The sequence below is a fragment of the Cyprinus carpio genome, chromosome B3 (assembly GCF_018340385.1).
Source record: "Cyprinus carpio isolate SPL01 chromosome B3, ASM1834038v1, whole genome shotgun sequence".
Classification (NCBI taxonomy): Eukaryota; Metazoa; Chordata; class Actinopteri; order Cypriniformes; family Cyprinidae; genus Cyprinus; species Cyprinus carpio.
The window spans coordinates 20,401,071-20,426,070 of NC_056599.1; the positions used below are offsets into that span (position 1 = coordinate 20,401,071).

The window sequence follows — 25,000 nt, forward strand, 5'->3', positions numbered from 1 at the left end:
ATAGAATAGAATAGAATAGAACAGAGTAGAATAGAACAGAGGAAAAATAACATGCTAATTTCAGATTATTTGTTGTTTAACATGTTATAAAAATGGATGCTGCATTAATAATTTTTAATTCCCATAGTAGCTATGCTAATGTATATTCAATATAATATAATATAATATAATATAATATAATATAATATAAATATAATATAATATAATATAATATAATACAATATAATACAATATAATATAATATAATATAATATAATAGAAATAACACTCTAGTTTATGTGAATAATATTTGTTGTTTAACATGATAAAAATAATTAATGTGGCATTTTTTTATTTTTTATATGATTCCTGTCACCTGTGTTTATTAATTATCCATTGTATATAAGTCTGTGCTTTTGCGTTCTATCTCAGTCGGGTCTACTCGTTACGTGGATTTGTTTCCTACTGTCTCCTATTGTTCCTATTGGCTCCTGTTCCCGAGTTTAGCCCATGGAGGGCTCCAAATCCCCAGTTGAGCCCAGGGAGGGCTCCAGTCCCCTGTCATGGCCCATGGTGGGCCTCGGAACCTGTAAGCATCCCCAAGTATTGGGTGTGTGGGGGGGGGGTAGAAGGGCTCCAGCCATAGAGGCTGAGGTGGGAGGTGGGAGCTGGGGCCGCAGCCTCGGAGACTGCTCTGCCATGGCCTCCTGTGTTCGGGGCCGCAGCCTCGGAGACTGCACTGCCTGCACCACCATGGCCATGGTTCCCAGAGCTGCCAGATCGCTCCCGTGTAGGCTCCAGCCCTCAGAGCTTGCTCCTGTGTTGGCTCCAGCCCCATAGCCCGCTCCCGTGTCAGCTCCAGCCCCAGAGCTCGCTCCAGTGTTAGCTCCAGCCCCAGAGCTCGCTCCAGTGTCAGCTCCAGCCCCAGAGCTCGCTCCAGTGTTAGCTCCAGCCCCAGAGCTCGCTCCAGTGTCAGCTCCAGCCCCAGAGCTCGCTCCAGTGTCGGCTCCAGCCCCATAGCTCGCTCCAGTGTTAGCTCCAGCCCCAGAGCTCGCTCCAGTGTTAGCTCCAGCCCCAGAGCTCGCTGCAGTGTCGGCTCCAGCCCCATAGCTCGCTCCAGTGTCGGCTCCAGCCCCAGAGCTCGCTCCAGTGTTAGCTCCAGCCCCAGAGCTCGCTGCAGTGTCGGCTCCAGCCCCAGAGCTCGCTCCAGTGTCGGCTCCAGCCCCATAGCTCGCTCCAGTGTCGGCTCCAGCCCCAGAGCTCGCTCCAGTGTTAGCTCCAGCCCCAGAGCTCGCTCCAGTGTTAGCTCCAGCCCCAGAGCTCGCTCCAGTGTCAGCTCCAGCCCCAGAGCTCGCTCCAGTGCCCAGAGCTCGCCCAGAGCTCGCTCCAGTGTTAGCTCCAGCCCCAGAGCTCGCTCCAGTGTTAGCTCCAGCCCCAGAGCTCGCTGTCCGTCCAGCAGTGCCGGCTCCACTCGCTCCAGTGTCGGCTCCAGCCCCATAGCTCGCTCCAGTGTCGGCTCCAGCCCCAGAGCTCGCTCCAGTGTCAGCTCCAGCCCCAGAGCTTGCTCCTGTGTTGGCTCCAGCCCCATAGCTCGCTCCAGTGTCAGCTCCAGCCCCAGAGCTCGCTCCAGTGTCAGCTCCAGCCCCAGAGCTCGCTCCAGTGTTAGCTCCAGCCCCAGAGCTCGCTCCAGTGTTAGCTCCAGCCCCAGAGCTCGCTCCAGTGAGGGCTTCTGTTCCCGAGTATAGCCCACGGAGGGCTCCTGTTCCAGAGTATATACCCCTCGGAGGGCTCCAGATCCCCAGTTGAGCCCAGGGAGGGCTCCAGATCCCCAGTTAGGCCCCTCAGAGGGCTCCAGATCCCCAGTTGAGCCCAGGGAGGGCTCCAAATCCCCAGTTATTCCCGGTATGTAAATGGATTTTGCTTTGTCAGATAATCAAAACAGAAATCAACTCTTAAAGGTTATTTTAACTAACATGATTAGTGTAGTTATTGGACTTCAAGCGGACAACTAAAATGCTCTGACAGTATAATATGTATTATCTTTACTATACCATCTGAAAAATGTACAAGAATTCATTACTGTAAAATGGCTGTTAGAAAATAAGTAAAATGAGTGTGCATAAGGTGAAAAAGTTATCCAAAAATAAGTTTTAATATCTTATGCAATTTTGCTCTGTGGAAGTCTCAAGTAAATTTTTATCTTGTTTTATAGATAACTTTTTCATTTCTTTTTTTTTTTTTCTTACTGCAAGAATGCAGCACAGAAGTAGGATAAAGAACAGGATTTTTGTAGTGTAATAAATTCCCATTAAATAATTTTTGGGTTTTATTCTAGTGCCTAAATATGGGCTTGAGCAGAATGTTTTCAGGATGTGACTGTTCACAAAACTCTTCAACTTTAATGTCCTTAGAGAGTAAAGATGAAATTACGAGCTGCCTGTGATTTCACTCCACTCCTCGCCTCGACGGACAACAAAAATTAGAGTAAAACGACAAATGAGAATCCCTACAGAGTACTCCTCTCAAGCCCTTTAATGCACAGCAGGAAGTAGTGAGCAGAAGGGCCCTCTGACATTGTGTTGAGTAGCACACAAAACTAAAGGACTATCATGCCATATTTCGTAAAAAAAAAAAATATATCCACATAGGCATTCCAAGTGTTCTCAGCTCAAGTCTTCCAAGCCATTGTGTAGCATTTGGACCAATCAAACACACTATTTTTCATTTGATTTAACAAATCAATTATTCATTAGATTAACAAATGATCACAGACCCCTCTAAACATACTAGGTGCCAGGATGTCTGCAAACGACTCCAGACCCCTGGTTACCATGGCAACCACAACACCTCAGCCAGACCAGATAAGAGACTTTTACGACCTAAGAGTATGTGGAGAGGATCTTCCTCCTACTAAGATCTCTCTGAAACATGCTGCTATAAAAATGGACTCTTCTCTAATTAATTAATAGAAAAACCTCTCTTTGAATGAACACACATATACTTCAGGTCATTGTGTATGCTGTTACTGTTCTTGTATATTGTCTTTTTGTCTTGTATACTGTTTTATGCATGCGTATGATAGAACTGCTCATTCATGTAATTTTATCTATATGTAATCTTACCATGTCTAGTATCTATGAATTCGTATTCTGATGATCTAAACGACAGTGTATATTATATGTTGGTACAAAAGCAACATATTAGTATTCTAAGAATCATGAAGATTCTTCTCCTGAACCCCCACTCGAGTTCCATTTTGCAAATTGCCATGCTTTCACACAAAGGGTTGTAAAACTCTTCATTATTTTCAACGTCCCGCTTGGAATTTCATCAGTGACCTGTCTTTAGTCTGTGATTCTTTTAGATCCTAAGGGAATGAGGAGGATGAGCTAGAACTCTCGTGGACCCCTAAGCATGTGCCAGGCCTTGGTGCTCTTTTCACTTTCCACTGGGAAGAAACTCCCAATCACCATCGAGTCAGGACATCTTTGGATTTCATCACTATTCAAAATCGGAAGAACTTGATCGTGACTCCTACACCACCGAACCTCCAAATCATCAAGATTTGCATCCCGATGCTCGTTCAAGGCCAAGGAAATGCAAGTATCATACATTTAACTAAACGAAACAGAGGTTAAGTATAAGCTATAGACCCCGTTATAAACGGCGCTGATGGTTTTACTCAGGTGGTTAATTGACTCTTTTCATAGATTCATTCTCTGGTTTTCTTGATGGTATCATCCATCAAATCTCATTTGCCCTTTCCGCTGTATGAGTGATTGTATGTTTATTTGTTAGACTAGTTTGCATTAGTGTTTAGTTAATAAAACTCTTGTGCACAAATTACAAGAGTTTCTGATTCTGCCTTGCACATTAAGGTTCCTTACAATTTTGATCCTCGCTATATGCTCTGATGCATTAATACTATTGAAAGTATTTTATGCGGCCACAAAAATATCCTTTCTTAGAATTTAATTCTGCTACAGTTACTACTGGCAGCTCATATAAATAATTGTAATTAATCATAATTAATTGCAATTATTTATATACATTTCCCTTTTGAGTTTCCCTTAAATTTGCTACAGTTGTGACATGTAATGATGCATACATTACAAAAGTCAAATTACCCTCCGAGCAAGGGAAGTTACAACAAACTTGTGTACTTCATTAAACTTACTGAGTCCTCTGGATAATTACAACAACATAAACATAAACAGAACCAAGAGTGGAAATGATGCGACATGTTCATTACCCAACTGGCCTAATCATCAGAAAACAAATGCTTTTGACTACCTGAGCATGAAATAGAGCTGTGAGTGTGTGAGAAGCCATGGCAGCAGAATCTGGCCTCTTAATTACATTTTCTCGGAAGGAGAAATGGTGCTGCTCAGACGTTCCACTGCGCTGCACATTATTATATTAAATAAGGAGTATCTAGGGGTTTCCATCCATTCCTTTGTTCATTTTGGTGCTCCATAAGTGCACCTATCTTTCTTCCCCAAACAACACTTCCATAACCATTACTGGTTGACAATGTGTAAGTCAACACAAAGGCACAGAAATGCAGCCACGATAAAACATAGTCAGTCTTAGGACGACACAAGTGACCGCCGTTCAGCGTTGACACAGTTACAGCTTTGTTTCTGACAGGAGTGTATATCTTATCATAACTGAGGCAGCGTTTAAGATATGAGAGCTTTCACAGAGCAGAGTACTGCACATCATGCTTGGGATGGAACACGGATGAAAGCATTCTGCTCCATGTCTATAGGGAATTTCCATTATCACGTATCCCAATGTTGTACTGTGAGCCATTTGGAAGCCGTTTCTGAATTCCATTACTTGGCAAACCTTATATGGCAGAATTGGGATCTCAATAATGCCAGCATTTTTAATACCTGGAAGAACAGGAAGTGCTGTCTGCTGCTGTCTGTGGAGAAGCGGCTCATTGCTCTGCGTCTAGAGGCACAGGTCATCCCAGAATAGACTAGATTCTTCTTCAGAGCGATAGGCGCTATTTGGAGTATTTTAAGATAAAGGCAGCAGCACCCACAAAACAAAGCGTCTTTGTTGGAGAAACAGTCTAGCGGTAAGTGTATGGGTGATAAAGGTTTGAGTTCAGCTTTAGACATTTTCTGATTTTTTCCCTTCTTGACCCCACATTGTTTCAAATCCTCCTTGTATTCCTATCCTAATACTATATAACTAATTTTTCAAAGGTATCTCTACAGGGTCAAAAATGAATAATTTTGTTACTGCACTAGCATTCAATACTTTTTTTTTTTAATTGAAACTATTCAGCACGGAGGGATTAAATTGACCAAAAGTGAGAAATAATGCAAAATACAGTTTTACGTACATAATCATCTTGGTCTTTTTTCACACACACACACACACACACACACACACACACACACACACACACACACACACACACACACACACACACACACACACACACACACACACACACACACACACACACACACACACAGACTTAAAATGAGCGTGTTTCCATCTCTCTGTGAAATGTACTTGTTACCCATTTCTACAATTCATAAAAATTGTATTTTGTCCTTATAAAATTACAGACAACTGGTGAGTCACTCAGTTTTAGTTACTGATGTCAAAAAATGGCAAGAAGTGCAAGAAAACTATTAAAAAGTCCAAATAGTCTAGGTGAGTAAGCCAATATAGATATCTTTACTTTTAGATCTTGCTCTATGCCTATGTTAAAAAGAGAAAAAACAACTGTAATAAAGATTTTTTTTCATACAGCTTGGCTTTTTTTAGCCCACAGAGAAAGTCTGTACCTGATAAACATCTGTTTTCACAAAGACTGACCTGCTGAATCCTTCTGCACATGCCTCTAACACTATTTTCCCCTTCACCCTAAAGTGCATCTGCTGCTGAGATTCCTTTAAAGACAGGAGTATCGGGAACAATTCATAAAGAGGACGTTCAGAGCAATCCAGGACTATAAGGGGCCGTCTGGGCTACAATCCAGCCGTCACTGTAACTATGAACAATCATTCAACTTCTCATTATTTTTAAAGGATTCAATTACAAGGTAATCAAACTGTGGAGAACGGCTACTCTAAAGTACATAAGGATAAATCTCAGTCCTAATTGTCACTTTTCGCAAACCCTCCCAGCACACAATCCTATCCGTGTAAAACAATACAAATACATAAACATTTGGCCCTAACGGAGAGATTCTTCACAGCGAGGATTAACAAACTGTACTTCACAGGATATAAACACAGTGGGAATGTTCCTCTGTCTTCTCTCATGGAGTTTCACAAGTTTCGAGCGCTGGCCCTCAGATGACTCCTCTCAATCATGTAAGTCTAAACTGAGCATGACATACACTCTAAACTTGAGAGAGCTCTTGAAAGGTAAGTGAATAAGGTGGGCTTAAATCGAGAATCATAAACAACACATGAGGGCACGTCATATTTCAGCAGCTGTGTGAAAGTCGCATGTATGCAGAGCTTCATGGAAACCCCTCATCCTTCCTTCCTTGGCCAGTCTGCCAGAGCGCTTGGGGGAGGAATGCTTACAAACAGTAACACTCTATACTCAGCACAGACAAAGGAATGTGGCGTTTAGAGTAAGGGAAGATTTATTTTCTGATACCTTGCCATTTTACATTTAGAACACGCTAACACGCTCTGATAATTTACCTAATTAGGAATTGAATCCGGACCGTCATGCAAACATCCAGCCGCGCCGAATGAAAAACAACAAACACACGTGTGTAAATACAGCCCTGATGCCGAGCAACTGCAAAACAAGCAGCCTGAACCGTTTGTCTGTTTTTTTCTGAAGCCCCCCGGGTGGTCTCGCTGTAAACCGGGTGAGTTACGCTATAGGGCCGTCTAGTAAGGGTGCCAGCTATGGACCGTCCACCTGTGTGGCCTCTCAGAGTCTTGATTTTAAAGTCAACCTCCATAAATCTCTAAAGTATCTCCCATTCGTCATTAACCTGTGATTATGAATAGGCCAAATGTGAGCTATTTATACATAATGGTAAGGTCATACGCTCTAATTTGGCTGTGGCACACGGAGGTGCAGAAAAAGTTCTGCTAATAATAAGGTAAAGCACAGGGAGGCACAGCAAGCACATCGTTAAATATGAGCAAATATGACAGCTGTATTAAAATAGCTCTCACTGCCATAGGACATTTCTGTTACTCGCACCACTAAGATGAATTGTGACATGGCTTCACAGGGTATTTCTTTCCTGCCCTCATAATCATTTTAACAAACGTCCACTGCTGTGGTGCCACGTGTAACTGATATAATCTGGACACTCTACCATGTAAAACTTGAGTCTCAGATCACATATATAAAGGTTGAAACAAATATTTATTGTAGTTTTGATTTTAGTATGTTTTCCAACATACAACTTTCAAAAAAACTTTCATCTCAGTTACAATAAATCTCGATTTTAAATATCATATCAACATGCAAAGCAGCTAAATTAAATATATTCCTTTTTTCAAAGAGTTCTACCACTAAAAGTTCTGGTTTAATCCCATTTACTCCATGGCCCTGTCCAACATGCACTATGACATAAAATATCATTAAAAATATAAATTCAAACATAAAATTTAATTATATTTAATAGTGTTTCTCTTGGTTTATTTATGTTTTTATGTAAAAGTAACAATTTTGTTATATTTAGTAATTGATTGTCTTGTGGTGATGAGTTTGCTCCTCTACTAAAATTCAAATGTAAGTAAAACTTTAAACATGGGATGAAACGAATAAAACTGAACAATTTAAAATCATGTAAATGAAGGGAACTATTTGCTAAGGACTTTACATTGACACAACTGTCTAAATATTTGTTAATCTAAATAGTTGTTATTTTAATCTAAATAATTGTTATAATTATGGAAGATCATCACAACTTTTGAGATTTTAAGATATCTACTAAAAATTCACTCAAAAAGTATGGAAGCACATTTCCACCACATAAAATAATAATAATAATACATTTTATTAAAAAAAATTATTATGACATACAAAGTAAAAAATTATATATTGAGAAAGTTGAAACTGGCATAAAAAGTCATAATCATTAATTCATTATTAAAAATGTAACTAATGGAATTAATTGACTTTCATCTTCTATAATTATGACTTTGTATGTGATACTTTGACTCATGTCATAATTTCAGCTTTTTTTTTAAATCTCATTATCATGACTTAGTATGCCATAATTTCAACCTTCTAATTTTGACTTTTTATTTCAACTTCGACATAATTATGATTTACCAAAGCATGTTTTTTTTTTCTTTCTTGTGTGTCAGAAATGGGTTTCCATAAAAAAGCCATGCAAATTGTTGCTTTAATTTTTTTAGGTTCCATAAACAACTTCTTTGTACAACAGCACTGTACTTTAAAATACAAGGTAGTAATATCTGATATCCTTAGAGCATAACAAGCAGAGACATATGGCCAAGGGGGTCAGACAGAAATAGTCAAGTTTCCCTTGTTGCATATAATGACGAATCATTAACTTCGGCTGTCTCTCTGAGCTAAACAAAGAGATAGGCGGCACACGGTCAAGACAGGAAGTGTTAGCACTGGACTGACTTCAGGGCCATAAAATGGAACAAACAAGATCAGGGCATAAGCGTAGGTGTCCTGTCAGATAAGCTAATATATGCTCTGTGGCATGTAGCTGTACCTCATGGCTACCCGGAACATTAGCACAGCTCTCTCAAGCGCTTCCACAGATAAGACGACTGCATCTGGCTCTTCAAACATATCGCTATCAGGAACTTAGTAGCCACTTCAGCTAAAATAAGCCATATATTGTACAACCGCTGGTTGTTTTTGGGCCATTTCAAAAAGCTTTTTATCATATACAAGTGGATCATGGTAGAGCGAGCTGGCAAATGTGAGCTCTTTTATACAGTAATAATAAAGCTCCATCTGGCCTAGTGGGAAGGCTAATGAGTATCAACATTTTTTTCATTACATCATTGACATTAGCTAATGTGCTTTTAAATGGCAATTTAAACACCATCGAGTTACCACAAAATGCCAGCCATTACAAGTCTCTCTGTGGGGATGCCTACCCTGCATAAGTGCTGCATTATATTTCATATCTGGCGAGCCAAACTACACAGATTTCTGGCTAAATGTTGTATTTGCTTCACTGAAGCAGCATGCTAATTTACAAGGTCAAAAGCAATTACATGTTGCATTAAAACAACACTTTGGAATGAAAATAAAACTTCAAGAAAAATAATATAATTCTATTTACTACAACACTCTATGATTACTGGGATTACTTTTCAAGATGTAAAGTAATGTAGAGACTTCTTCCCTGGAGTACCCTTCGGTCAAGTGCCCTGCTCAAGGTCAAAATGGGTTTTCTAGCTCAATGACCACTTCATTTGTGGTTTGAACCTGCAACTTGGTTAACAACTCAGATTTTGTTAGCCTCGTTATCTATAAGCTCTGAGCTATCAACATGTCAGAATGCTGCAAGTCTGACTGTAGAGTGTAAAAGTCAAGTTCAACAGTCAACATAAATAGTCCCAATGGCTTTCACTATAAACTTTAAAAAATAAAAGGCGTTAGTTCTCCAAAAATGAGTTTTTACAGTAATGCGATATACAAGAACCATTTGGGGTTCCCCAAATAACCCTTCAGTAAACAGTCCTTAAAAGAACCTTTTTTTTTGAAGAACATTTTAATAATTTTTTCCATCATAAAGAACCTTTGTGGACTGGACAGTTTCCATAGATGTTAAAGGGCTCATACGATGTTGCATTTTGTGTATTTGGTGCAATGCAATGTGTTTATGCGGTTTAAGGTTCAAAAAACAAATTATTACTTTGCAAATAATGTACATTATTGTTGCTCCTCTATGCCCTGCCTTTCTGAAATGCATAAATTTTTACAAAGCTCATCATTCTGAAAAGCGAGGTGTGCTCTGATTGGCCAGCTACCCAGTGCGTTGTGATTGGCCGAATGCCTCAAGCATGTGACAGAAATGTTACAGAAGCGCCAGACTGTCCCTGCAAAGTTGGAATTGCCCCACTTTATAGAAACAGCCTTTGTGCACAGAAGCATTGTAGGCTACTGGTTCAAGAAACAGTCCTCGTCCTCCATACAATGTGCTGCACACATCTGAATTTGGGTTAAACTGTTCTGGAACGGTGTTGTAAATACAACTTAACCATTGATTTCTAGTTGTGTCCCCTTTTGGAAGGCCAAACAAAGTATTTTCGCTTTCAAAATGAAAGAGCGTCTCCACAACATGGTGGTGGCAGCAACAGCGAGAATCAAAGTTACGCCTTCTTTCTTTGCGTGAACATTTGGCTGGTGTTATGCAAATCTTCCCACATGGTGACGTAGAGATGTGGGGGCGTGTTAGAACGAGCCGTTTTAGTGGGGTGTGGTTGGCTTAACTTTTATAAAGAATAACTCTTTGGATTTGAGACTTTAGTCTTTGCAACTTTACAGATCTTCTTTATGCACCAAGAGCTAGTAACACTCCAAAGAGGAAGGAAAAATTTTAATCACAAAACAAAACAAAACAAAACAAAACAAAAACTATTGCAAAACAGCAATGACCTCAAAAACCCATGAAGCGTTTTGAATGTAATCAAGGTTAAACTACTTATATAGTTGTATATTTTAATATTTTGCAATATATTTCAAATACCTTATTTTGTGTATTTGTGTAAGTACATTATTATTTTCAAATACATTATTCTTGAAACAAATGCTTTATTTTTATTTGTATTTTTTTATTTGTACTGTATTTTTGCTCTGAATCAACATTTGTAATGTGATAATTTCAGAACTGGTTGATTTGATGCATGACTTAAACTCTTTATTAAGAAATTACCTGACATCCCTATGGAGAAAATAAATGGGAAAAATACCTCCGGAATCAAGGCTTCTGAAAAAGTGGTAAGTCTAATTTCTGATAACTAGCATTTGGAGTAAAACACCTGATAGCACTTTATCACATCAGTGATTAAACTGAGGTACAGAACACGACTCCAGAGACTTTTTGTGAGCCCTTAAGACTTCAGATCTAAAGGATCTACCGTAGTTTACTGTTTGCTTGACCGACAAAAATGAACAAGGCGGGTATAAATTGGTCCAAATGGAATTTTTATTTTCCATCTTTTCCTCTCCCACCCCAATTCCCCTTTGCCCCCTTTCCACACCATCTCATAAACCAGGTCATTAATAATGTATAATATTGACTCAGCAAAGCCCATGCTTTTGGGATGAAGGGGTGCTGTATTTTCTCTTGAAGTGTGAGGCATGAGCTCGTCTGTTGCCTGGCAACCAGGTTGTTCCTAGTAAGTGCTTCTCCTCAGAGAAATCCCCTCATACTATAATGCAGTGAAAGCCCAAAGTGCCGCCCACATGCCCCTCCCAACTTACCTTTGATGAAACTACCAAATAATTCATTACCAGTGCAAATACTGCGTGCATGCGCAATCTGAAAGTTTTCACTGTGATGGGACGCCCTGAATTTCACGTATAAATGTGTCATCCCATAAAAGCTCTGTTTTAAATTTGATGTAAATACAGAATTAACATTGTCTTTCTGTCATGTGGCAAAACACACTGCTGTGCTGAGAACATGCCTCATAAGCCCCATATAAACTAATGGTCCACATTGCCATGACAACCTCAGTGTGGCGGACCTTGCCGTTAGCACCAGTTTTTGCAATGCAGTTTTTATTTATTCATCAGTTTCTGCTTTCATCTTGCACAGAGAATGCAATGCACAAACTCACATGATTGACAGCCAAGCAGGAGCTATAGCTTACATAAAACAGCAAGACCAGTTGAGGCAGGTGTGAAGATGTGGGGAACGGTGCCCAACAAAGAACATTATTCATACTTTCTATCTGACTACGAAATCACCAGGCTTTTCTTATACGAGTAAGAAAATTTACTTCTTTTCAACCTATGACTTAATTTAAAAGGATATTTCACCCAAAAAAAAAATTACAATTCTGTCATCATTTGTTCACCCTAATGTTGTTTCAAACATATATATTTTGAGGAATGTTTCAATTGTTTTCATCCATACAGTGAAAGCCAATGGGGTCCAAAACAACACTGGACACTTTTGACCCTAGTGAAAAATAAATAAATACATTTATTTCATGCTAAGTATACTACAAACAAATTAACATGTATGTACTTATACAATTGTATTGTTGGTTTACTAAACTGGTAATAGTTTAGTCTGCTAAATTGGAACTGCTAATTTTGTGCTTAACACACTTTAATTGTGCAGAAGTAGTGCTGAAGTCCAACTAAAGATATACTGAATTATATTTGATTGTGTTAAAGTAGAACTATTGCAAGCACACTTTAAATATCTTGCATTCAAAGATCATACGGTCCTCATAAATAGTAAAATTAAAACACATTTTAGGCTTAATATTATGAAATGTGCATTGTGCAAAAGTAGTACTCCAAGTTATTATTATTTTTTTTATCAGTAAGTCTTGAGCGATAAGTCTGTAAATATGTTAATAGATTTGACCTATACTTTGTTTGAAATAAAATTATTTTACTTTTTTACTAGGGGACTTTCACTGATTGAGACATTTTTAAAAAGATCTTCTTTTATGTTTGATATAAGAAAGAAATTTATGCAGGTTTGGAACAACAAGAGGTTGCAAATAAGAGAAAGATGCTAAAGTGCAGATTTGAACGAGACCAATATGTTGCACACCCAGGCAAATCATTCCTTCCCATAAAAGAAATGCAGTAATCGTTAATAATTTAATTTCTGCATAAGGTCAAAGGAAATGATATCAGATGCACAGATATTTCATCACAACAGGAAAGATCAGCATGCACTACTTTTCATCCTGTTTGAACTCTTGATATGTCTAGCAGTAGATTTAATGCAGCACAAAGCGACTCCAAAACATACAGAGACATCTTTAAAAATTCATATTATTTTCATAAGCTTGGCACCATAAGACTGCATATTTAGAACTCAAGTCTCTTAAAGAGATCTCTTGCATAAAAAGGGTATTATTCACTATCTACACAGAAATCCCAAGACAAATAAAAGGAGAAGGACGACAATGTAACAACAAAACTCAATTCACATAAAAATTTACTCTTGAGTGCATTTAACATCTGCTGGACCAGAAACATAAAACAATGCTTTATTGTCATTTTCAATCAACTGAGCCTTGCCCTCCTTGTGTCCAATTGTCACTCTCAATGTACATTTCAAACTCGCATCAACACCTGATCCGCAGCTTTTAACACACTGTCATTTGTGTGTGGTCTACATTCAAAGTGTGAGATGGCAGCTGAATCAACACAATAGTGAAACACTTCTGTCAGAGAGGAGCCCGGCTCGACAGCATGCTGGGATTTGGGAACGAATGCTTCGGAAGTGGCTCCTGTCACAACTGGCATTATAAGCGAGACTCACACAAACTCAAATACAGACACGGTCCCTCAGATAATAAAAAGTAGGAGTGCTATTGAGAAAAGCATGGTTTTGCTTGCTTTTTAAGACTCGCTTTCATTTCCACAGATGGGAAATTTTTCCATGCCACCGTTGGCTCTTTCATGAGCCTGGAATATATCCGTCCCCCTCAAATGGAGTGGGTCCCAGCTGGCCGCCGCTCCCCAGGGAGGTCCATTGCGACCTAAACAGCCACCTCCCACCAGCCACTCAAATATCATCCTTTCAGTTCTCACCTCGTATAAACACTTCACAGAGCCAGGTGGATTTGAGGTTCACCAGAGGGACCGTCCATGGCAACCTTCAAAATCGATTGCCACTTAGTTTTTCAATTATGCCCTTTGCTTCTCTGCCTTTTGTTTATAACCGTCTGTTGAGAATAAATCACACGAGTCTTTTGCACCACACCTTACATGACCAAATCAATAACCGCTGAGATCAACAACACCTTGGAGTCTGTGACATGTAGGATATATACATTGAGTGAATGAGTAGAGAGGATTTTGTCTTGTTGTGGGACCTGGTCGCCCCAGTGCTACAAGCTCACTCATAATATGTTAATATGCAACAGGCTATTAAATACTTAAACGGTTTTACTAGTCATTAGGATTTGCATATTCTCAATCAAGAGGATATATTAAAATCTATATGCTTGAGTCATAAATATTAATTATGTAATGTGATATGCGTCTTGATTTGCTAAAAAGCAGGTAAGGAGATGCTAGTCATAAAAGGGATTGATCTACTTTAGAAAATGCCAGTAAAGTGAACCTTTTTGCTAGATGGTTATTCAGTTCACATCTTATACACAAGAGATTATACAATATCCATAAACATACATAATATAAAAACTGAATGCACAGGTGGACTTTAGGCTTTAAAATACATAAATATGTTTTCATAGTCAACAGGAATTGCATATTTAACCGGAGGTGGAGCAACAAAAAGCGAGGGGAGATATTACTAAACAAAAACATATATGCTTTGCTAATGAATATTAATTATGTGATAGGTGCCATGATTTACTAAAAAGCAGGTAAGTAGGTGCTAGTCATAGCAGGGATTGATCTACTTTTGATGAAAGGCAGAAAAATTACTGGCTGGTTATTTAGTTCTGGCAAACGCATAATATACACCACATTTATATAAAGTATATAAATCGTTTTATAAAATATCCACAACATAAACATCATATTACAATTTACATTGGCATACCCTCATGAAAAGTAGCCATAGTTTTATTATAGTAAAAGTGTAGTAACCATGGTTTTTGGCATATTAATCACCATTTGCATTACCAAAGATTTACTACAAATACCATGGTTAAACTATGGTTAGCATAGCAAAACCATGTTTAATTTGTGTTTACCTTGGTTTAACTATAGTAACCATGCTTTTTTTTTTGGTTTTATTTGTAGTATAAAACCGTGGTTCATTTTCATAAGCGTATAAAAGGAAGCAGATTAACAGCTTAACTTTAGGCTATTAAATACTGAAATATGCTTTCATTGTCAACACGATTTTTATATTTGACAAAGGGTGGACAAAAGGAAAGTTGGAGGCATATAAGCTTGGCTCTTGTTTATTAATCATGTGATGTGATAAGTGCCCTGAATTGATGAAAAACAGGTAAGTTGGTGCTAGTCATGTTAGCATAACCGCTAACATCTTTGTTGATAAACTCAGTTGGCAAAGGCTGTGACTGGGACTCCATTTGTTTCATTGTCTGAGCAAATACAGCTGATTAATCTCTTACAGGAGTGTGTTTGAGTGTGCTAACCAGCTAACAAAGTGATTCAGTGTACCAGCTCTAACTAAAAGCAGTTCTTTTTATGTGTTTCTTTTGTAACTGCTAATGCATTGTTAATATCTTATTTTTTCTCACTTTATTTTCATTGTAAATACAGTTGATTTAAAATCTTTAATTATTATCATGCATCTTTGTCTTTGTTGATGAAATTGATGAGCTCTGATTAGCACTGATTATAGCAGTTTTGCATTTTACTTTGATTAAAATTCTGCACACATATCAATATAGAAAACTGTTGCTAAGATACACGTTTCCTCACATACTCTGTCTCTGATTTTAAATAAAGAAGCTTTAAATCACTTGATGTTCCAGCAAGCAGCATTTCAACAGCAGTTTGAAGCTACAGTATCGGCCATCCTAACCACAACATGTGAAACCTGTCCAAATTGCTTTTGGGGAACAGGCTGCCACCTGCTGTATCATTTGTAATCTTGAAGGCAAGTCTAAACTACACATCCAGATCGTTGCCCCTCAGTGACTTTGGCACGAGTAAGTGTTGTTCTGTCATTGTTAAGCTTGAGACCCATTATCATTATCTAGACGCAAACACACAGCGTCATAAAAATGCCATCCAGAGCTTTTACCACCCCTGAGGATCAGTATGAAAGTTTAAACTTGCATCAATGTTTACATTCGTGACCTGACCCATGAAGCTTGCAAGTGCTGCAGATCCAAAACAGTTCATAAATTTGCGTTGTGTGTACAGGCTGTCCTTTAAAGGTGCAGACGTCCATGCCTTTATCGCTTCTGTACATTTGAAGTCATAAAACAGCGAGAAGATGTCGACAGCAGATTTGTACGGACCCTGTTAGTTCTGTGCCATTGCGCTAAACACTCTGTGAGCCGCAGGCCTAAGGATATACAGAAATCCAGCTGAACTGATATTAATCCTCAAACGCTACTCTAATCAGCATGCTTTGGCTGTGACTGACTCCTTTTCTCCATATGCCCTAGACCAAGAAATCATTCAGCTTCCTTTCCTATAGCTACATTCAAAGTCTAGAGGTTACACAAGCACCGGTTCCCATCAGACTCTACTGTCTTCAACCAAAACTGCATTAGATCTCCAAATGTCCACTCTAATTTCATCCATTAAACACAATGCAGATGCAATATGATCGACCTAAATCAGATCTTACGTTAGGCTTATGACTTGAAGCTATAAGTGCATTTGTTTCTGTCTGTGTTGTGCCCTGAGTGGGGTTTCAAAAACAAGAACATGGTGAGAGACTGTAATCTCTCTCCGTTTTCTCTGTCTCTCACCCCTTCTCTGCTAGCACAGACTTTCTTTGTTTCTTTTGTGATGCACAACCCATGACCTATCCCACAGTGCTGAGCTTCACCGTCAAACCGAATGATCCACACCGTGAACACATGCTTCCATTTAATGGTGAGAAGTTGCTCTAAGGGAAAAAAGATAAAAACCTGCAGCAATACAAGCTGGCTTTGTGCTAGTGTACAGGAAAACATTTCCTGATAATAGAGGAAATGATAGCGATAGCATCATTGTTGTTTCTCTGGTAATCTGCACCTTGTATGATGCTGAGCAAAATCTGGGATTATTTTAACACTATGAACCCTCTTGATGATATTTGTTTCCTCATGAACACGGAAGCTCATGAAATTAATCTAGTTTTAATCCAATTGCACCCAGTTAAACAGGCTTTCTCAATTAGCACATCTTTTCTTAAAGAGACAGTTCATTCAATAACGAAAATTTTGGACCCCGTTGCCTTTTACTGTATAAAACAGTGAAAGCATTATTTAAAAAAATCTTTGCATTCCACAAAAGGAAAAAGGAAAAAGGGATTTGGGATTTAGAACAATAATTTTTATTTTTGATTTTTGTATTGAATTTTATATATTCCCCACCTGAAATTGCATGCTTCCCTACAGTAGGTGATAAGAGCAGTATGTCCGAATTCACAGTATTCATAAAACAGTAGGTGAAAAGTTTCTGTATATAACTTACTAGTTCCTGTAAGATTCTGATTGACACTTTACTATCCCTGTGATGTGATGCAACTGGCACTGGTAGATCACGTGACTAATGCAGTATGTCTGGACTGCATTCGTGCTACACACATACTATGCAGAACATATTTTCAGAAATTCAAAAGAAGTACCTACTCAAGAGAATGTGACTTTGGATGCAGCCATGCACACGCACATGGCAACATGCCTGCTCTGAACAGACTGAATGTTGTCGTTGTGGTCCAGGTATACGTCTTAACAGGATACTCGCATGGCAACATAAACATTGCACACATGATCTATATCTGAATTCACAAAAACACATTTATGCCTTCCTGCTTAAAGGGCAAGTGCCCCTGCAAACAGGAGTGCAAATTCGATTGTGTGTTTTGAGAGCAGCTCTTTTGAACTATTCAGGCTGACACTTTACCCCCCCCCCCCCCAAAAAAAAAAAACTAGGCAATAATGATAATATAAATATGTGGAATCATATTTAATTAATGTAATATTTCAAACCAATTTTTTTTGCAGAAGATTTGGGATCAATTTCAAAAAACGACACACACAGTCCCAGTTATGCCATTGATGTCTACAATATGTCAGAATACCGATTAATCATCACCTCTGTAAATAAGTGTTATGGCCTTGCAACACGTGCCTGAGGGCGGGAAAGCTCATGTATGACTAATCAAAATAAAGATGATGCATACTTTCATCTGACAAGCATGCTTATTTGAAGCCTTCATTCTGCACTGCTACACTAACAGCCACACAAAAAAACTCACTTTTTTTAGTTAGAAGGCTCAGTAAAGCAGAAGAGAGATCGAAAGACAGAAGAATATAAATGACCCAAACTTATGAATAATAAAACAAATAACCAGCAGTTTTAAAAATTTAAATTTCCTTTTGTGCCTTGATGTGGGGTGAGAAATGGCTGATGATCTCAACATTTCAATTTCTGTTGTTCAGTACATTTGTCTAAATAATCAGTGGAATGATGCAGTGAGGCACATTGCCATTTCTATAATGTTGCACACAGAACTGCATGCTTGGTGCATAGATCCTAATGGAGATTATAATAATCCAACAGACATTTGAGCAACGGAAGCTGCAGTTTATGTGCATTATATGCAAAGTGCCCCACCATGAAAAATTAGAGATGCACCGATTGCAATTTTCTTCGCAAAACAATCACGGAAATAATACAAATTGCAGTGAGGTTTTCCATATCCTCCAAATATCCCACAGAGTGCTTTCTGTAGCAGAACCACATGACAACAAATCCATTAAATGTATCCACACTAATCATGAGTCTAATTGCACACTTTACAGCTGTCAGTCAAAAAGTGATGAAATAAATAATGCACTTCAGACCACAATGTGGCCATCATAAATGTAACAAGAAAACAATTACAACCCAAAAGTAATTTGCTTTATGGCTAAGCAGCAAAAAGCAAACCACAAAATGGAAGGAACTGCAGGGCACAAATGAGGCCAGTAAGCCCAATTCATCATTAAAAACTAGAAATCATAAGCGCTGTATATAATCTAGATCATAAAGCAATATCTACAAAGTGCCAGGCTGCATTTTGTGCATCACTTCAGCAGAGAGCTTGAGCCGCCTCTACAGCTAATGAAGCTATTTATAAAATAGTGCTCTTAATTGCAACACTGCCAAAAGGACGCATCTTTGGGAAGCCTTCACCAGTGGGAGAACGAGATCAGCTCTTATTTGCTGAAGTTTCCTGTCAAAATACACACAGGAAGCTGCAAGCTTCCACGGCAACCAGCCAGCCATTCAGCATACACCTACAGATCTTAATTGATACCGAAGTCCTGTCAGGTCCAAGAAAAACAAAATAGGAACTGATCGATTATTGTGCATGATTAATGCCGCAGTCGTTGGCGTACTCTTCAAAAACCACATACTTGACTTCTAAATAGTAGATGGAAAATTATTTAAAGGATATGGGTTGCAAACCATCCTGAGACACCAGCTCCGTGGACGAGTGGTCTGTTTGATGCAGAAGAATACCACAGGGGCGAGCGCCGGGTAGGGGGGCTGCTCCTCCTCATCCGAGACCAAATCCGGAGTGGGGTCCCGGGCCCCGGACCCCTGTGTCTGAGAGCTCTCATGGACGGGGATCCATGTGCTGCTCTTTTCCTCGTCATCTCCGATTTCCTCACTGGGACCGGGCGCCCGGTACAGGGCTGAAATGGGAACTCTTACCTCTCCTCTCTCCAAGTAATGAAAGTGTTCTCTCCCCTCGCCATCAGTCATGATAAAGCGTCTGACAATGGTATCCTACAGTTAACAGAACAAATATGTCCAATGAACAATGACAGTATGGCAAGCTGATTTAACAATTATTCCTTAATACTAACTAGCATCTGTTTTATGTTCCCAGTATTTATTTTGGAATACTAGTAATGATCTAACAGTAACTATTATCTTCTTCAATTTCAGTAGTAACTATTCATTAGATATGGCTACTTATTAGAGTAGCGGCTATTAGCTATTCAGTTAAAAAACAGCAGTTTTTCATTTGCTTGTAGTCACTAACTCAACATAATAAGTAACTATTTCTCTGTAAAATGGTAACAAATGGTTGCCACTGAATTCTAGAGAGATCTATAGTTATGAATGTCAACTATTCATAACTAGTATGTATAACTTTTTTTGCTGGTAACATTTTACTTCTAACTATTAGGTACTAGTATTTATTTGTTGTCATTAGTTTGTTCTAGCTTTACTAGCACACATGTATTTGATACTACTACCTGAAACACTATCATAAGTGTTACTAACATTTCTTGCTTGTCTTATGTGATGACAAGTCAGAGGGTTATGTTACAGTTAAATGTTATAGCAGAACTATATAGTGACCAATTGAACAGATAGTCACTATTGAAATAAGTACTAGTATTTTATAAATAAGTATAGCATCAAATTAATAATTATTAGTGAAATAGGGACTAGTAAAAATCAATAGCAATTAAAAACCAATATATTTAATTAAGTACAAATAAAATATTAGTGCATAGGGTTGAATGTTAAATCGGCTTGCCATAGGATGTATTAAATGAAGGATAGTTGATTGTCACGGTTTTGTACAGTGAAGAGATAAGCGCTTGTTAGATGCATCAGATAGATCAATATCAATCTTTATCACAATTCCCTATAGTTTTACATATACAAAAATAAAAGGGGCCATGAATCAATACATACAGTCATTAAGTTGCCTAAAAACGTTTTGAAAATTGTATCTCAACAAATCTGCGCACAGCTGCCGTGAAAAATAATGCTCTTAAGAATATTTATATCTGCCTACAGTATTTCTATTTTTCTACACAAAAACATACCCTGACGGAAATTGATTTTAAGCACAACTTATAAAACAAAACAAATAAGTTACCTTATAGATAAGGAATTGGAGGTTCCCATAAGCATCTCCTTTACTTTCAGTGTTCCGCAGAAAAATCCGTTCTGGTGAGAGACTGAGACTCGCTGCGATCCATTTGTCTCTTTCAAATGCAGTTTCTGCCTCTTAACGATGAGTAAGTCCTTCGATTTTCTTTAAAATGAACAAATCTTAAGAGATTTATCCCAAAACATGTCAGAGTATCTCAGATGTGTAGCAAGCAAAGCCATTATCCAAAGTAAAAACTGCTAAAGCGTTTGGCGCATCTATGTTGGTCGGGATTCTCCCTTGATGTGACAAGCCAAACTTCTAGTTAGCAGAGCGCGCGAGCACGTGACGCTTCCTTTGGCTTTACCCGCATTACTTCACACCTGATACTCTTTTATCTTTCTTATTAAGACTGGATATCTTTAGACATGCTGAAAACATGCTTAGATGGAAATTAAATCGTGTAATTTTAAATTACATTGATGATAATTGTAGGCTATCCACTAATAAATAGCCACGGTGGTATATGTGAAAAGTTTTATTATTTTGAATAATAATTGTTTTTTATTCATAGAAATTAATTCGGATAAATACGTTCAACATGTTAAGAGATACTCACCTTTGTTTGGGTGCAAGCCTCTGCTTTTCATAAAATGAGTGTTTTTCTCTTGCCAGTCACTCAATATATGTCAACACTGTCAGATACCAAAACTCAATGTCAAATATTTATTTAAAAAAAAAAAACTAGCTTTACGCCAATTAGGCTAATGAATGATTTGAGACTACAGAATGGACTCAAACCGATTTTCAGCTCCACCCATTGAATTGTAACCGCAGTCTGACAATTTTATGTTGGCGACAAAATAACTATATTTTCCCCATCACACATGTATAAAATGCACATTACCATTTTGTTTTATGTTGCTACTAGAATCTATTTAGAGAGGCAAAATAGTAAAATATATATCTATATATGTGTGTGTGTGTGTGTGTGTGTGTGTGTGTGTGTGTGTGTGTTGGAGCTGACAAATCAGCTGAGAAAATTAAATTAAATAACATTTCTTGTTAAAAAAGACATGGTACTTGCTATCAGAAATGATGCTATTATTGCATAAACTACAATAGTTGTACCTTTAGGTGTACAACATCTTGTCACTGAGGCAGTGCACTCAAAGGCATACCTTTGTACTTTCTTTTGGGGTAAAGGTGTCCCTTTGAGGGTACTGCCCCAGTGACAAGATGTTGTACACCTAAAGGTACAATTTTTATAATTTTTTTTTTTTTCTGAGAGTGTTAGTTGGGCACATGTTTTGTCCAGTGTCCCAAGAATAAGTCAATATCCATAAAAAAAACAACAAAAAACTTTAAAAATGATAATAATTTACTATTGACTGTATGAGGATTTTATTGTTTTTAACATTTCATAAGAGTTGGCTATAGGCTGGTGAAATATGGCATTAAAAATGTATTCAAAGTCCTCTTACATTTAATAAATATCTGATAGGTTCATATGTTTCTGCACAGTATCTTTAATAATCCCTGCATGCTTTCCTATGGTTCTGAATAATAAGCCATTGTTTCAGTATAAATCAATACTGCCTCCAAAAGGGTTAGACGTTCTGTAACCCCAATACGTCTTCAAAGAAATCTCTGAGAAAAGCATTGTACAGTACAGTATCACTGTTTCCATAGTATCTCTCAGCAAATTAACTGTCATTTTGAAGAAGATCACTTCCAATAGATCAATTATTTCACACAGATAATCAATACACTGCTCCGAGGAGAATGACCTCTTAAGCTCGGGGTAAGCATGTGCTCCCTACTGATAACAGCACTGGGGTTTTACTGGATTTAGATTGCACATGTGCTGTAAAACAGCAGTGAAATATATATGGACTGAATGCATTATTGAGAGGCAGTGGGCGAGACTACATGCTTTCCTTCCACGCTCAAGTTATCTTGTAAATGAGTACAGCAAAACATAATTTGAAAAAAAAATGCTTATAATGAATATCACATGAGCCCAGCTACTGCAGAAATTCACAATACATTAACATCAGACATAAGAGATGAAGCCAAGGCATCATTTCACGTGCCTATCCAAAAAAAAAGGAGCTTTTTAAGCTATTATGATAAAAATGTTTGTATCTGATTATATGACATTAAAAAATTACACTACATTATATTTACATACTATACATTCTGTGTACGTGTGTGTATATTTCTCATTCTGCATTCTCATTATTAAATATCTCATAGTGTAATAAGGAAGAGTTTGTATTAAGGAACAGTTAATTACTACTCTTTAAGGACTTACTGAGATGTCAAACTCTACACCATCACTTGTTTAAATGAGGAAGATAAAGACCATAGATCTATTGACAAGTCTGGAAACAGGTGTGTGTCTTAAATTACACTAAATTGGATTTGATGATTGCTGGGGCCAAGGGGTTTGCACAGTTTGGTGAGCATCCAACAGTTGTGCTGTGTCAACTAAAGCTGCTCCAGTATCTGTGGTGAGAGAATCTGACACGTGCTCACAGACGGGGGGATGCAAGCAGCACTATCGACCTGTCAATCATCCCTTGGGGGTTTAATTCTGTCCCACCCCCAGTTGCTCCTCCATTCCTTCCCTTTCATCATTGCAAGTCATTCTAAAGGATTCTTGGATTTTAAGGATTCTATTAGTTTTTACTGGTTCATGCACAGTCAGTATTTGCAAGCAGCATCTCTGGTACTGTAACAGGTCTGTTTGTCTTTTCAAGACCTTTTCAGAGAGGAGATTCAGCTTTCCGCCTTCTTCCTACCTCACATTATGCACTCATGCAGGAGGTACTCAAATATTGCTCTTATCCAAATGTTCTATCAGGTGTTCGTCACACTTGGCTCCTTCAGGCTCTCATCACTGCTATCTTCTGAATAGCAGCTGTACATTCCAATCTGTAAAGCTGCTTTAACCCTCTAGTTTCATTTCTCAAGGCTTCCCATCTCATTATTCGGTGGTTGAGGAGCCATCTGGACACGGTCATCACTTCCTGCTGTTGTGCTTACAAATACAGGGAGGTCGACTTAAGACGGTAGATATTTTATTAAAGCCATTGATGGGACGGAAATAAGTAATCCAAAGGGCATCAATTCCTTATTATACAACAGGTTCTGGTTTTCTAATCTGCTTAATCAGGGGTTCTCCAACAGTGCTGATATTTAGTATAACAGCCTGTTTTCTTCTTCCTTAGATGAGGATTGAGCTGCATGTTTTCATTTTCTTTACTGCGACAATTTGAGCATGGCTTGTGGGTCCAGAGCCAGTTTAACACAGATAATAATACTAAGTTACAGTCAGGAAGAGAGACTTCTTTACACAGACATCATGCAGATTTTCTTTTGTTTTGATCTTCCTGAATGCTTTAATCCTCCAGTATAGAAAGAGATAACTGATCTTTCCAGACATATCAACAATAAAGTTGCAACGCCAACATCTGTGGACAGAGTGATTACGTCCAATTTTTTGAGGATGAAAGGGCAGAAACATTTCAAGCATCCATGGGAAGAAAAACAGTGGTAATGAGAATGGCCTTCAGTGATTCACTAACAAGCAGAGGCTGGAATAACAAACTGGAATAAAAGAGTTATTTCAAGAAAAAAATCAAGCTGATATTCATGCACGAGCCACCGCCCCCAGTCAGCATTGTGTAGTCACAAAACCCATAGCCAGTAGTTCTCTAGACAGATGTTTTGCTTTATGAGTCAAATTGACACTGGGCCATCAAGTGACAACCAACCCATATTAATCTAGTCTGGTTTTGTTAAATGTTTGAGGATGAGGGCATGTCACACAACCTATTTATGCTGGCATCTGTATGATTTGGCTGCTTCTACCAAGTGACAGAAAAAAAGACCAAAATACTGAGAGTATGATTGGACGCTGACATCAATAACTTTTTTCCCCTCCTGTTTGTGTTCTATAAAATCCAACTAACCATATAATTACCCAGCAGGCGCAGGATGTCAATATAACATCAGGTTGACATCAGACAGATGTTGCATTTTGGTTGAGAATGAAAATTTGGTTGACGTCAGTATATTTGATGCCAATTTGACGTTGAGCTAACATTGGATTTTGGTTACACAACCTAAAAACAAAACAAATATCAACATCGGTATTGGACATCAAATTGACTTAATTAAATTAATTGATATTAGACATTGAATTGACATTGAATTTTGTTCATCCAACAAAATTTAACCAAATAGCAATGTCTTATTACATTGTTTGCCTGCTGGGCATACATAGCAACATAAAGTCCATATTATTTATCTATATTATAT

General features: G+C 38.2%; 1 protein-coding gene across 3 annotated transcripts in view; it reads right to left on the reverse strand.

The window, feature by feature from the left end:
• The window catches only part of LOC109108771 (voltage-dependent T-type calcium channel subunit alpha-1H-like), a 101,439-nt gene extending 79,996 nt beyond the window's left edge, over positions 1-21,443 (reverse strand). The window contains exons 1-3 of one of the 3 annotated variants that reach the window (XM_042720158.1): positions 21,291-21,443; positions 20,678-20,836; positions 19,232-19,566 (exon numbers count right to left, since the gene is read on the reverse strand). In XM_042720158.1, the coding sequence (XP_042576092.1) occupies positions 19,232-19,542 (311 nt within the window). In that variant the 5' untranslated portion in view covers positions 19,543-19,566; positions 20,678-20,836; positions 21,291-21,443. Of the gene's footprint in view, positions 1-19,231; positions 19,567-20,677; positions 21,011-21,290 lie in introns of those variants that run through there. The other 2 variants (XM_042720160.1, XM_042720159.1) reach the window with 2 other exon arrangements.
• Positions 21,444-25,000: the final 3,557 nt, after the last annotated feature.